Raw genomic sequence first — 14,926 nt, forward strand, 5'->3', positions numbered from 1 at the left:
TTACTGTGGGCAGCATTACTAATTTAATTTTTATGTCTATTTTTTCAGTCTATTGGTCTTGATTTAGAATCAGTTCAGGAAAAGGCAAACACACAATAAGAAAAAAAGAAAAAATAAGCAAGCAGACAAAACAACACCCAACAGAAAAAACTAGTATGTAATTGAGGGCTTTTTGTACTATGGGTAACCCTTGATTTATGTTCACAATTGAGTCCAAAATTTATGTTGCTAAGCAAGATGTTGTGAGTTTTGCCCCATTTTAAAATCTTTTTTTTGTCATGGTTGTTAAGTGAATCCCTGCTGTTGTTAAATTAGTAACATGGTTACTAATCTGGAGTCCCCATTGATTTTGCTTGTCAGAAAGTCACAAAAGCTGATGACATGACTCAGGGACACTGCAACCATCCTAAATACATGCCAGTTGCCAAGCGTCCAAATTTTGATCACATGACCTTCGGGATGTTGCAACCGTCATAAGTGTAAACATCAGAAGTCACTTTTTTTTAGTGCCATTGTAACTTTGAACAATCACTAAACAAATGGTTCTTAAGTCAAGGACTACCTGTACAATAATCTTGATAGTGGTCAGCAAGGTTTGTGATATAATTAGATACAGATTGACCATGTCAGATTATTTAAAGTACTAGTGAGTAATCTGTGGCTCTTGTAGGAGTTTTCTTGTAAGCCAACTGATCAGGAGAAAACAAGCAGTCAAGCTCAGTTGACCAAGTGATCAATCAGATAGAAAAAAATCACCCAGGCCCAGTGATGGGATTCAGCCAGTTCGTACCAGTTTGGCAGAACTGGTAGCTAATTTTTTGTTGCCCAGGCCCATAATGGACTTCCGGAAGCAGCATCCACACAGAGAACCAGTTGTCACATATTTGAATCCCACCACTGCCGAGGCCTAAAATCACTTTTAAGCCTCTGTACTTAGCACTGGAAGCCTGACACAAAGTCAACATTCTGTGAGTCATACAATCCACTGAACCACTGGTTCGTCTTCATGTCTAAGTAGAGACAGGTAATCTGAAGAAAAGGTTCTGAAACCTCCAAGAGGTTTGTTTTGGGGCGATGACGCACACAAAGCTCCTCAGCTGGAGTATTTTGGAGCTTTTTATTGATAACCAGAGTATGAACAATTAAAGGATTAAGGTAAATATCTTTGCAATCAGACCCTTTAACTGGGCATGCTGTTACATTGGTGATAGGTACGGTCATTTGTATTTACACAGGCTATGGCATAGAAGGATATGGCCAGAACACCGTTTGGGGGCTATCATTAGCTCAGTGGCACCTTACGGAGCTGTTTGACACATTTTTATATCCTATCCCCGATGCAGATTCCCCCCTCCCCTATCGCACTCAATGCCCCTTCCCTAATCATCCGATAAACTGTCCGGACCGCCTAAAACCACTGTCCTTCCCATGTTCCAGGAAGCCCCTTTGTACACATCCTATCTATCACCATCTAATTTTCTGTTAACAAAGCTCGGCTCCTATAGTTATTTCTGTATTTCCTTTGCTTGCGGTTTAGGTTAGCTAGCGGTTTCAGCTTGTCACATTTGTACTTGTCAACTTTTAGATGAGATAGAGACACAATTGTTATTACTTAGGATTTTCAGGTGGCATCTTCTAATGTCCTTTAGACTCATTAGAAATTTTTGAATAATATTTTATTATTTTTATTCACAGCGGGTCTTCTCTGGGAATTATTTTCCACTCTTTTGGCTCCACCCTTTTTCTTTCTTTTGAACTGCTGTTTCAGTTGTTAGGAGGACTTGGTAGGGACCACCCCAGGCTGAAGTAAGTTTTTCTTCACACCAGCTTTGTATCAGGACCCAATCACCAATCTGAAACTTGTGGGCAGCAAACTCCAATGGAGGTGTCTGGGTTAGCAATCCTTGCTTGCTGAAAAAAGACAAAGCAGAAAACAGCCCCAGTATCTAATTCTTTATAAACATGTCATTAGTTTCATATTGTGGAATTTCCCACTTGAGGTAATTTAAAATCAACTTGAATGCACTGAAATAGCCTCACCACTAGATATTATAGAGCATTTTATGCATTTGTTTACATTTCATACTTATCATATAACCAACCATATATTAACCATAGAAAAGTATCAACCATCCCTCCTTCAGTGGCTGCTTCTGTGTCCGAGTTATTGCTTTATTCCCCCCAACTACTTTGCTATGAACAAGTGTTTACACACACTTGATAAGAAATGCTAACCACCAAGACTTCCCCAAATGTCAATTTTAGACAAAAATGCCACTGGCTGCCTCTTTTCCTCCACTTCTGGGTAAAACCCCCCTTTCCCCTAGCCATTCCTTTGTCCGTATTTACAAACAAATTGCTTAGTAAAGAGCCAACAAAGGAATGCTCACCAAACTCTGCTTGAGTTTGTTTGCACTCAAATCTTTACTCAAAACAACATAGCTCATATATAATCCCAAAAATTTTCTCAACTCCTCTCTTTTAAACAAGGGTTGAATTACAATTCCTTCAATTCTCTTAGGTATTATTTTCTATCAGTGTGTCTGCACACAGACATAAAAAAAATAAAAATAAAAACAACAAAAAGCAACTCTACAAAAATAAATAAATAAATGAGCTTAATAAGATATTGAGTTACTGAAATAGTTTTGTATCAAACTCATCAGCTCTTTGCTCTTAATATAAATTTAGTCAAATTCCAATTTAATCAGATTCCATTCAGATGGAAACACATTTCCATTAAGTAGGTTTAAATTTTACATCCACCCCACCTTCCTCAAACCAGAATTCTAAGCAGAAAAAAAATAGTTAAAAAGATCAGAGCCCCCCTCCCCTTTTCCTTTCTGTCTCTCTTGCTCTTAAAGCAACACAGCCAGCAGGGGTGGGTTTAGAGAAAGGAAAAGAAGAAGAAATTACACAAAAATCTCACCACTAACAAAATAGTTTTCTCTTTTTCACATGCATTTTCCATGAATTCTCTCACACATCCTCCATGGGATTCTTCTCATGCAAATGCTTACTATTGCCTTTCCATTTCACTTTTACAGCAACAAGCAAACAAACAAACAAAAATCTGCAGTTTACTGTTTCTTTGACAGTCGGGGTGGGGAGAACTCAGAGAGAGAGAGAGAGAGAGAGAGAGAGAGAGAGAGAGAGAGAGAGAGAGAGAGAGAGAGAGAGAGAGAGAGGGCGGGTGGGGATCAGCATATCCACACATTCACTTCCATTCAAACTGCTTGCATAAACACTTTCACATACAGACATTTCATTTCATACTTTCTCCTGACAAACACAGTGCTAGGCTGCATTAACAGAGGGATAGAATCAAGATCAAGTGAAGTACTAATACCACTTTACAATGCTTTGGTAAGGCCACACCTGGAATACTGCATCCAGTTTTGGTCACCACGATGTAAAAAAGATGTCGAGACTCTAGAAAGGGTACAGAGAAGAGCAATAAAGATGATTAGGGGGCTGGAGGCTAAAACATATAGGGAACGGTTGCTGGAATTGGGTATGTGTAGTTTAATGAAGAGAAGGGTGAGGGGTGACATGATAGCAGTGTTCCAATATCTCAGGGGCTACCACAAAGAAGAGGGAGTCAAGCTATTCTCCAAAGCACCTGAAAGCAGGACAAGAAGCAATGGATGGAAACTAGTCAAGGAGAGAAGCAACCTAGAACTAAGGAGAAACTTCCTGACAGTTAGAACAATTAACCAGTGGAACAACCTGCCTCCAGAGGTGGTGAATGCTCCAACACTGGAAGTTTTTAAGAAGAGACTGGACAGCCATTTGCCTGAAATGGTATAAGGTTTCCTGCCTGAGCAGGGGGTTGGACTAGATGACCTCCAAGGTCCCTTCCAACATTATTATTATTATTATTATTATTATTATTATTATTATTATTATTATTATTATTATTATTATTATTATACCAATAACTATTATTATAATTTCAAGGAGCTGTTCAAAAGCCAATGGGTTCTTCTTCTTCTTTTTAGCAACAAATCTCTTTCTTTGTTTTAAAGTAAGGCCTTTTTATTATTATTATTAGACACAACACAGACAGACACACATACTCTACCTCCACGCTCCTCTAACAAAAATGGACTATATATTGCCTGGGATCCAACAGGCATATAAACTTCTTTTATTAACCTATATGTTTAGTGCTTGACATAGCGAATTTTTAAAACTTCCATATTTTGAGCAAAATACACTAGTGCTTTTAATAGGATTTCTTGGCCACTCAAAATAACAATATTGAGTCATGGTACCTTTACTCTTATCCCAGGTTTATTTTCCAGATGAATCCATCCCATCCTGCTAGCATTTAAAACAGCAATACTTTATCATAATACTTTTACTTTTATCTCAAGTATATAGTTTATTCTGCCAACCTTGCCCTCAAATGAAGTAATTAAAACTACCTAACTGTGGCCACTGAGTTCCCTCATCTATTTGTTTTTGTCCCCAAATAAAATAACAACATTTAATCATCAGGTCTTTATCTAAATCTTTTACCATTCTACTATAAGGAGGATGATTCCATCCAGCCAGGATCTTCCCCAGGGGACTGTGAGGAGGGATGAAAACATTCTCTCCCTTTCCCTCATCTTGGGAGTCCCCTCTTTGATTCTTTTGTGGTCTCTTGGAAGGTTTATTCCCATCAGTGGTTACCATCTGGTTCTTCTATCTTTACAGACCTAATAAGACCACATTATGCTTCACCAAGTCACTTCCTCCTTTTCCGGCCAATCTCCTCGCGGAGGAATGGAAACACGTACTCAGGAGTCTGCACTCACTTCGCCTTGCCAGTCGTTATGACTCTCAGGGTGTCTCATTCACCTCTCACAGTTCTCAGATTCACACCAGCCTACCCACCCAGCCGCCCAGGTAACTATGAAAATGCCCTGATTTTCTTACCTGGGTCTGTGCACAGAGTTTCCTGGCAATTGGTACTTCACCCTCCTCCTTGCCTTGCCAGTCCTTTCAGACCCTCGGGACATTCACACCTTGCTGGGTGTGTTTGTCTTGCCAGTCTCCCACGACCCTTGGGGCATTAAAAAAAATTGACCTGACTTCTTTTGTTCCTAGCATCTGGTTCTTCATGGGTACCAGGCCGGGGGTGGTCACCTTTCAGTAAACTGTCAAAATCGACGTGGCACATGTCCCCTTAGGGGTGACCACTCCCGGGGGTCCGGGGATGGTTTGGATATCCCAGGACGAGCCCCCAAGTTGTTTGGAACGTGGCTCAATATCCCAAAACAAACAAAATCACTTGGGATTCCAGCAACAAAGTTTTATTTAAAAAGAAGCGTTTGCAAAGGCTTGGTGAACTGAAACACACACAGGAGTTCAGTCACACCTTACAGAACTGTTTGACACATTTTTATATCCTATCCCCGACGCAGATTCCCCCCTCCCCTATCGCACTCAACATCCCTTCCCTAATCATCCGATAAACTATCCGGACCGCCTAAAACCACTGTTCCTCCCATGTTCCAGGAAGCCCCTTTGTACACATCCTATCTATCACCATCTAATTTTCTGTTAAACAAAGCTCAGCTCCTATAGTTATTTCTGTATTTCCTTTGCTTGCGGTTTAGGTTAGCTAGCGTTTTCAGCTTGTCACATTTGTACTTGTCAACTTTTAGATGAGATAGAGACACAATCGTTATTACTTAGGATTTTCAGGTGGCTACTTCTAATGTCCTTTAGACTCATTAGAAATTTCTGAATAATATTTTATTCCTTTCATTACTATCCATGATTATTAAGATTAGCCAGGACTGAACTTTTAGTCTGGACCGCTGAGATGACCAAGGCATTTTCCAAGATGAATTTTACTACCTGAGGAAGACATTTATAAAGGCTGATTCATTCATTCATTCCCAATATTTGGTTTTAAAAAGCAAAATTTTAAAAATGAAATTGTTTTGTCTGTGCTCTGCTTTTTTAAAAACAACTATATTATCAATTAATAATACTAATACCCAACCTCTCTGGGGGGGGGGGGCAACAGGTTGGAAAATACTGTACTGTCCTAAATTTAAGGGGCAAGAAAATGATGTACATAGACAAAAAAAGGATGCTCCTGTAATCATTCTTGTTCTGTTTTTGCTCTGTTTGCTTTCAGGTTTCTTCTCTTTGTTTGGGCAATGGACAGAGATGATGTGGAACAAGGGCAACTGCCTGAGAAAGCAAAGGCTCCTGATGGTGGCTGGGGCTGGATCGTCTTACTAGGCTGCTTCATCATCACTGGCTTTTCTTATGGGTTTCCAAAGGCAGTGAGCATTTATTTCAAGGACCTGATGCATGATTTCCACGTGGGATACAGTGACACAGCTTGGATCTCATCCATCATGCTAGCCATGCTGTATGGAACAGGTAGGAATTCCACAGGTATCTCCATATCTTTGGAAGAAAATTTCATACTGCCACACTAATGTCATCAAAGATTTAGCTATTTATTGAGAATGGCTGTGCAAAAGTCAGTCCTTCCCATCTCTCTTCCCTCATTCCCATTCACAGGCCATTGCTACTGTTACCTCAAGCTTGGCAAAGACCTATGGTATCCACTGAGCTTTTTAGAAGTCTTCAATCCCGATATTTATTCATTTTTTGTGGGGGAGGTGGGAAATGTTAAGAAAGAAAATCCCTACACCCACCAACATGCATATACTACATATATGTGTGTGTGTGTGTGTGTGTGTGTGTGTGTAAATTTTAGATTGCTAACAAAGAATTAAAGGGAGACTGATATAGATAGATAGATAGATGATAGATAGATAGATAGATAGATAGATAGATAGATAGATAGATAGATAGATAGAAGTTCAACTCTATTTATTCTACACAGTGCATGCACACACAGACGCACGCATGTTATGTTCTTAATAATTACCCTGCAGGGCTTCCTTGCACTTTTGAAAAGTTGAGCACAGAAAGTCTTATTCCTGGCCAAACATTAAAGCTGGAGCCTTACCTAATTAAAAAAAATCTTTATGAAGGCTACAATCAAACCTATAGCGAAATCACATTGTCCTTTCCCTAGAATGTATGTGTAGAAAGAAAATGAAAGGGAAGACTATTTCAGCAAAATAGAGTGAAAAAGAAAAGTCTGTGACATAAGTGTTTAGGTGGCTGTACCCATTGCCACATTCAATGCAGCTCCTAACAATTTTTTCTGTGGGAATGCGGCCCACGACAAACAAAGCTGACATTCTTTATCACAATTTAAATATATCCAAGAAGATGGATAAGATACAATCAAACATTCCAGGAAGCTCTGTAACAAACTAGACCCTTTTGCAGTTCTCCAAAATGTCTTACTTTTTAATATTTTAGCACAACGCTACATTTTAAAGCTTGTAGTTTTTCACTCTTCCTGAACTGATTGACCTGCAATGATGCCAGTCTGCAATACCCAGGCAGCTGGGGAAAACTCTTACCCACAATCATTGCTAATCATGAAAGCAAAAATCTGTATCTGTTACACAGTCATTCCCTCCCCCCTCCCCCGCCCATGACAATACATATGCAAAGTTTAAATTTGTCAATCTCCAGAAAAAACATGTAATGGCAAAGGTACCTTCACTCCTCACAAATCCAAGCCAGCTTAAGATCATCTGCCATTTGGCATTAGGATGTTGCTGCAGTTTTGCATTCATTTCATATCATTCTGATCCTACCTCCTTTCTGATTTCTTGCATCCCCTGCAGGACCTTTGAGCAGCATTATGGTGAACCAGTTTGGGTGTCGGCCTGTGATGCTTGTTGGGGGGCTCCTGGCTTCCTCTGGAATGATCCTGGCCTCCTTCACCACCAACATCATTGAACTGTATTTGTCTGCTGGAGTGCTGACAGGTGAGCATTTGCAAAATGGGAAGAAGCGCCATTGTGCAAGTCTACTTCAGAAAATACCGTAATAGGTAGCATGACATTGCTGAAATATTGTCAGGATGATGTATGCCATAAAATGTTGCCTTTGAGAGAAGCTCCTATATGCTCCTACTGATTGTAAAGAGAAATTGCTTTACGTAAGTGTGGAAAGCAGACATGGGGACTTATGGTTCCCTAGATATTTCTAATACTGCATACAGTTCTCAGAAGGTTTGGTATGATTAGTGAGAAATGATTCCGAGAATTGTAATTCAGCATCATACACTGGACTGTACAGGCAGTCCTCAACTTATAACAGTTCTTTTAGTGACCGTTTGAAGTTACAGTGGCACTGGAAAACATGACTTAGGAATGTTTTTCACACTTACAACCACTGCAGCATCTCCATGTCACATGACCAAAATTCAGATGCTTGGCAACTGGTTCACAGTTATGACGATTGTCGTGTCCTGAGGTCATGTAATCCCCTTTTGCAGCCTTCTGACAAGCAAAGGCAATGGGGAAGCCTGATTCACTTAACAACCAGGCTATTAACTTAACAACTGCAGTGGTTCACTTAACAACTGTGGCAAGAAAGGTTGTAAAATGCCGCAAAATTCACTTATCAAATGCCTCGCTTAGCAACAAAAAATTTGGGCTCAGTTGTGGTCGCAAGTCGAGGAGTACCTATGGTTTTTTCTGTGTCCATGTGTTAAAGGACAACTTGCATTGATTAAGTTAGATTAAATAGCATATTTTCCTGGGTGGCGGGGAGAGAACCTTTCCTTCAAATATAGGAACCTTGAAATCTTTGCGTCTGTTGAGAGCCGATGTCTTTGCATCAATTGCTCCCCTTGTAATTTTTTTCAGGTTTAGGAATGGCTCTGAATTTCCAGCCTTCTTTGATTATGTTAGGATCCTATTTTGACAAGCGCAGGCCACTAGCCAATGGGCTAGCTGCAGCTGGAAGCCCAGTCTTCCTTTCAGCGCTTTCTCCACTGGGTCAAGTCTTGCTGGAAAAGTTTGGCTGGCGAGGGGGATTCCTCATCATGGGGGGGCTCCTCCTGAACTGCTGCACATGTGGAGCACTCATGAGACCCTTGGCAATTGGCATTAAGAAGACAAGGGAGAAAGTCACAGACACCTATGAAACTAAAGAGATGCTGCCAATGGGAGGAAGAGCAGAAGAGGTAGATGGCACCCTGGACAATGTTAAGAAACCCAAGAAACTCAAGAAGAAAAAGGCCAAGAAAACGAAAAGCTTATTAAATTTTTCTATCTTCAAAATCCGGGGTTTTATCATTTACACCATCGCCAAGTTCATAATGGTTTTGGGCCTCTTTGTGCCCACAATTCTATTAGTCAACTATGCCAAAGACATGGGAATACCTGACAAAGAGGCAGCATTTCTTTTGTCCATCATTGGCTTCATAGATATTTTTGCCCGTCCATCCTGTGGGATGTTTGCTGGGATGAAGAAGATACGACCACATATAATCTACTTGTTCAGTTTTGCAATGCTCTTCAATGGCCTGACGGATATCTTTAGTGCCAGAGCCAACACCTACACATCCCTGGTTATCTTCTGCATTTTCTTTGGTATTTCCTATGGAATGGTGGGAGCTCTGCAGTTTGAAGTTCTCATGACTATTGTTGGATCTCAGAAATTCTCTAGCGCAATTGGGCTTAACTTGCTCATTGAGGCCGTTGCTGTGCTCATTGGACCACCCTCAGCAGGTAAGTGTAACCACCTTTCTTTCGTAGAGCTTCCTTTGAATAGGGCATATCAAGGCTTAGTCCTATGTATTTGTTTTGTTTCTCACCTATAGAGCTACCCATCTCACAGTAAAGGTGACTTACAATAAAATCAACCATATATTTCAAATTTAAAAACTACAATTAAAAACATTAGCAATATTATTATTATTAACAAGAGAGTGGAGAGAATGTTAAAAATAATGCAGCCATCCCATCTCTAGTGTACCTCTTCTGCCAGACCTAATGGGATGGGCAGATGTCAGTGGGTGGACATGGCCCTCAAATAATGTGGAAGTCAAAGCCAACACCTTGAATTGGACCTGGAAACAAACTGGCAACCAATGCAGTTTGCAGATCCAAGATATGGCATGTGCCACTCTAGGAACACACATAACTCTCATTAGCTCAGGTTAATGCCCACGGTTACCTGAGGTCAACATGATTTTGAAAGCTCCATACAATATTTAGTGGGAGAGAAGGCACCAGGCTAGAAAGCAGAGGCTGTAAGTTCAAGTTCTGCCTTAGCCATGCAAGCTAGCTGGGTTAGTCATTCTCTCTCAGTCCAATCCACCTCACAGAATTGTTGTAGAGAAAACAGGAGGAGGGAGGTGTGTTAGATATGTTCACATATATTCATATGTTGAATTATTTGTAAAACTAATAAAGGCAGGATACAAATAAATAAACAAATCTCCATGTTACAGAAATGCTATTTTTATCTCTTCTATAGTAATTCCAGTGCAGCCCTGTTAGTAATTCTGTGACTGAAAAGGGGGATGTATGAAAAGGTGTTTATGTGCATGTTTGGAATTCATACTAACTGCAGGCCATATGGAAGTTCTACATTTATAAAACTGAAAACTTACAAGCTGCAAGTTTAAGCAGCTTATATGACATCCATAGGAAACTGTTGGAACAGATTACAATGCAACTATGCTATGCTTTATTTCAAAATCGCAGGGCGACTGGTGGATGCACTCAAGAAATATGAAATTATATTCTATTTGGCTGGCTCAGAAGTCGTGTTATCTGCTGTCTTCTTGGCTGTTGCTTCATACTGCTGCCTGAACATGAAAAAAGAAACTACTTCTCAGCTAGACAATCCTACAGTTAGAAGCAACAGTGAAACGGAAGAAGCCGAAGCAGATCTACAGGAAGTAAAGGATAGCCTTGACAATGATCAGCATCTGGCCCACAGCACTGACATTGTTGGAAGTGACAGAGCGAATCATATTGCAACATACAAGAATGGTGGACAGCCTAAAGGGGAGAATATAGCTCTGGTTCCAGATGGCTGCTGTATTGATCAGGTAGGAAAAAAAGAGCTTTAGCAACACAGAGATCCAAAAACAAACCAAAAAGATCCAAAGACACAGTGACATCAGCACATGGGATCTGATTTACTTAAGAGGACGATATGGAAAGTATAAATTCTGGAATGGTATGAGGGCAGGGAGAGAATCCTGAGGAGTTTTATTTTATTTTATTTTTTGAATACACATAGTCAGAATGGTACTATAAGCAAAGTTATGGAATCCAAACACAGTATACCTCTTCCATGAATAAAGAATTGTATAATTCTCTTCAATATTATATGGGTTTGCACTCATGCATATATCAGCACTTACATTACCTTACATCTACATTAGTCTTAATAACCAGCTGGCTGCTAATTCAATTTAACTTTTTTATCAATCTACCTCTACAGACCTGGTGTTCAGCAAAACTAAATCTATATAATATCAAAGATGTAGAACAGAAGAAGCCTTGTAGCTAGAATTGAAGAAGGAATATTACAAACTGGCAAGCAGGCATTTTAAAAGTGTGGCCAAATATCATATTCTCATTACTGATAGTAAGTAGATGATTGCATTTCTGTTGGTCAAAACTAGAAGCTTTTATCCCTTCTAAATTAGTATTAGATGACAGATGTGTTGGCCAGATTCTGTAAATTTCAGAATAAGCTTGTTCGATAAACATGAGAGGAAATTAGAAACAATTTTAGCTATGCCTTAAATAGGAGCTGGCATAATGGTGCTACAGAAATTAGAATTTTTCTAAGCCCATTGCAAATAGATCAGATAATTTATGCTATGACTCAAGCAATAAACTGCAAATGACTATCCTTTGTGGGAACAATTTGCTACTAGAAGCTAAGAAACTATCTTCATCATCTAGATCTTCATTGGCTGTTGAGAGTGTGGTGGCGCATCAGCTCCCTCTGGTCCTGGATGAAGCGGATTATCTAGACCCGTACCAATCGGGTTTCAGGCCCGGGCACAGCACGGAGACGGCATTGGTCGCGCTGGTGAATGATCTCTGGAGGGCTCGGGACAGGGGATATTCCTCTGTTCTAGTCCTATTAGACCTCTCGGCGGCTTTCGATACCATCGACCATGGTATCTTGCTGCGGCGTCTCAGGGGACTGGGAGTGGGAGGCACAGTCTTACAGTGGTTCTCCTCCTATCTCCAGGGACGTTCGCAGTCGGTGTTGGCAGGAGGGCAGAGGTCGACCGCGAGGTCTCTCATTTGTGGAGTTCCTCAGGGGTCGGTCCTCTCGCCTCTCCTGTTCAACATCTACATGAAACCGCTGGGTGAGATCATTCGTGGCTTTGGAGTTGGGTATCATCAGTACGCTGATGATACCCAACTTTTCCTTTCGACCCCAAACCACCCCAGTGATGCCCTCAACGTGATGTCCCGTTGCCTGGAGGCGGTTCGGGTCTGGATGGGGAGGAACAGACTTCAACTCAACCCCGACAAGACTGAGTGGCTTTGCATACCTTCATCCTGGGTTTATTCGGACATTCCACCTCTGGCTATGGGGGGTGAACTTTTACCCCCCGTAGATAGGGCTCGCAACTTGGGAGTCCTCCTAGATTCACGGCTCACCTTGGAAGACCATATAGGAGCTGTGACTAGGGGGGCCTTCGCCCAGGTTCGCCTGGTGCGCCAGTTGTGGCCCTATCTTAGCCGGGATGATTTGTGCACGGTCACTCATGCGCTCGTGTCCTCTCGTCTGGACTACTGCAACGCTCTCTACATGGGGCTGCCCTTGAGGACCACCCGGAAGCTCCAACTGGTACAGAATGCAGCCGCGAGAGTTGTGTTGGGAGTCTCCCGATACTCCCACGTTACACCTCTGCTCCGCGAGCTGCATTGGTTGCCAGTTGTCTTCCGGGTGAGATTCAAGGTACTGGTAACGGTGTTCAAAGCCCTCCATGGCATGGGGCCGGAGTACCTTAGGGAACATCTGCTGCCGGCATCAAGCTCCCTGCGCCCTGTGCGTTCCCACAGAGAGGGCCTCCTCAGGGTGCCACCGATCAGAGAATGTCGATTGGTGGCCCCCAGGGGGAGATCCTTCTCTGTGGGCGCTCCGGAGCTGTGGAATCAGCTACCAGTAGAGCTCCGGATGGCGCCCGATCTTCGCTCCTTTCGTCGCGATCTCAAGACGTTTTTGTTTGTACAAGCCGGCCTAGCCTGATGGGGACCGGTGGGGTTGTTTTATTTTTGGTCTCTTAATTTTATCTTGGGGTTTTTAGAATTGTATTCCTATTGTTTTAACTTGGGCAATCATTTAATCTCTTTTTAATGTTTGTATTTGGTATTTTATTCTGCCCTGTGAACCGCCCTGAGTCCTTAGGGAGAAGGGCGGTATATAAATATTATTAAATTAAATTAAATTAAATATGATGCAGGACTTGGGGCACAGAAGCAAAGTAAATACTCATATTTATTGTTCACAACAGAGATCACAGGACTTGTATGCCTAATATATTTTCAGAGTTGTAAAACTGTAAGCATTTGTGACAAGCATGTGTCTAAAAGTAAAATTATGCCATAAGTATTTATCTTATTAACAGACCCAGTTTTGTATGTTTTGCTTGCATTTGGCTGGAAAAATTAGTCTTGGAATCTTTAAAAGTCTATACACAACGAAGGATTCATTTTTTAAAAAAATAAACCTTATCTGATTCATGTGTTGTTCATATATTGTATATGTTATGTGTATGTGTGTGTGTACAGACACACATAGGCATGCACGCACGCACACACACACACAGACAGAAATAGTCTGAGCCGCCTTAGACTAAGGGCCATGGATTGGCTAGACTGAGATTTCTAGGACTGTCTAGATGTGAATTTGGAAGGCAACATATTTTTTAAGGTTTTTTTTATAGTTTGGATTTATAGATGCTTTTAAATTATTGCAGACTTTGCAGGTCAGCTCTTTTTGGTTTGGTTTACAAAACAAAATCAGGGATAGTCTGATAGCAGCTTTTCCAATTAACAAATTTTATTAAAAGCCATAAGCTTTTGTGATCTGTTGCTCAGTTCATCACACAGGGCCACAAGATCAATGTAGGATTTTAGTTCAAACAATGCTGGGGGATGGGGGAGAGGGAGGCTGAGACAGGTTGTTTGGCAGATGTCTCCCCCTCCTGGGAGGTGATTTGAGGGGAAATGTTAAAGGGAAAATGTTAAAGGCAGAAAGGAAATGAAGAAGTAAGACGGCAGAGCATTGAATATTTTAAGCCAGTAATATTGTTCTAGTCAAGCAGAAATTTATGAGTTCAAGAAGTGCCCACATGACTTTATGACTACCCATAACAATCATCTAATTTGAACTGTTATTTCCATATATTCTGAACAGTCAATGTTAATCTTCCACAATTTGGTGTCCTTCAGATTACAATAATGCCAATGTGGTTGGAGAAGGCTAGGAGCTGTAGTTCAACAGATTAGGAGTACTTTAGGTTGCACACGAGATGATGACAGAATTCCAGAGAGCAACTTTCAAGCAAGGCAATAGGCGCAGAAACTTATTTATCTGCTCTGATGGCCAGTTTTTTTTTCCTGTAATAATTTTGCACAGAAAGCAGACAGCCTGATTTGTAGGCATAAAACTGTACTGAATTTACAAATGCCACATTCGATGTGAATCCAAGAGAGAAATTCAATTGGGAAAGAATCTGCTTTTTGATCACGCAGATTCAGGATATAGCTACCTATAGCCTTATCCAACGTTGAAACATTTAATGGGGTATTGATGGAGAGCAACTGTCAGAAGGGGTCAAGCAGGAAAGTAGTCTGGGATCATCACATAAACAATACAGAGTATAGTCTGACCCCCTCTTGAATGCCTTTGGGCCTGATCTGGTCTTTCCCAGGCCAAAGCTACCAGCTGGGGCATTCCTCTGGAATAGACGTAGAACAATAGCTTGTTTGAACTCTAAAAGCGTGGGTCTGGTTGTTTACACCTGACAGGTGCCTATCAATAGAAG

The 14,926-nt window shown here is 41.1% G+C and overlaps 1 protein-coding gene and 1 long non-coding RNA gene across 2 annotated transcripts; one reads left to right on the plus strand and one right to left on the minus strand.

Moving 5' to 3' along the window:
• Positions 1-1,659: 1,659 nt before the first annotated feature.
• LOC308669503 lies at positions 1,660-5,051 on the minus strand. Its single transcript, XR_014026774.1, has 2 exons — positions 4,927-5,051; positions 1,660-3,432 (listed from the first exon to the last, which is right to left on the minus strand). It is a non-coding gene; the product is annotated as an uncharacterized lncRNA (long non-coding RNA).
• A 621-nt stretch (positions 5,052-5,672) lies between these two features.
• Positions 5,673-10,972, plus strand: SLC16A8 (solute carrier family 16 member 8; the record flags this gene model as incomplete). Its single annotated transcript, XM_081330641.1, has 5 exons — positions 5,673-5,697; positions 6,140-6,390; positions 7,725-7,868; positions 8,754-9,620; positions 10,602-10,972. The coding sequence occupies exons 2-5, from the start codon at positions 6,162-6,164 to the stop codon at positions 10,970-10,972; spliced, it is 1,611 nt and encodes a 536-aa protein (XP_081186767.1). The 5' UTR covers positions 5,673-5,697; positions 6,140-6,161.
• Positions 10,973-14,926: the final 3,954 nt, after the last annotated feature.

Source organism: Vipera berus (genome assembly GCF_964194415.1).
Source record: "Vipera berus genome assembly, chromosome: 6".
Taxonomy (NCBI): Eukaryota; Metazoa; Chordata; class Lepidosauria; order Squamata; family Viperidae; genus Vipera; species Vipera berus.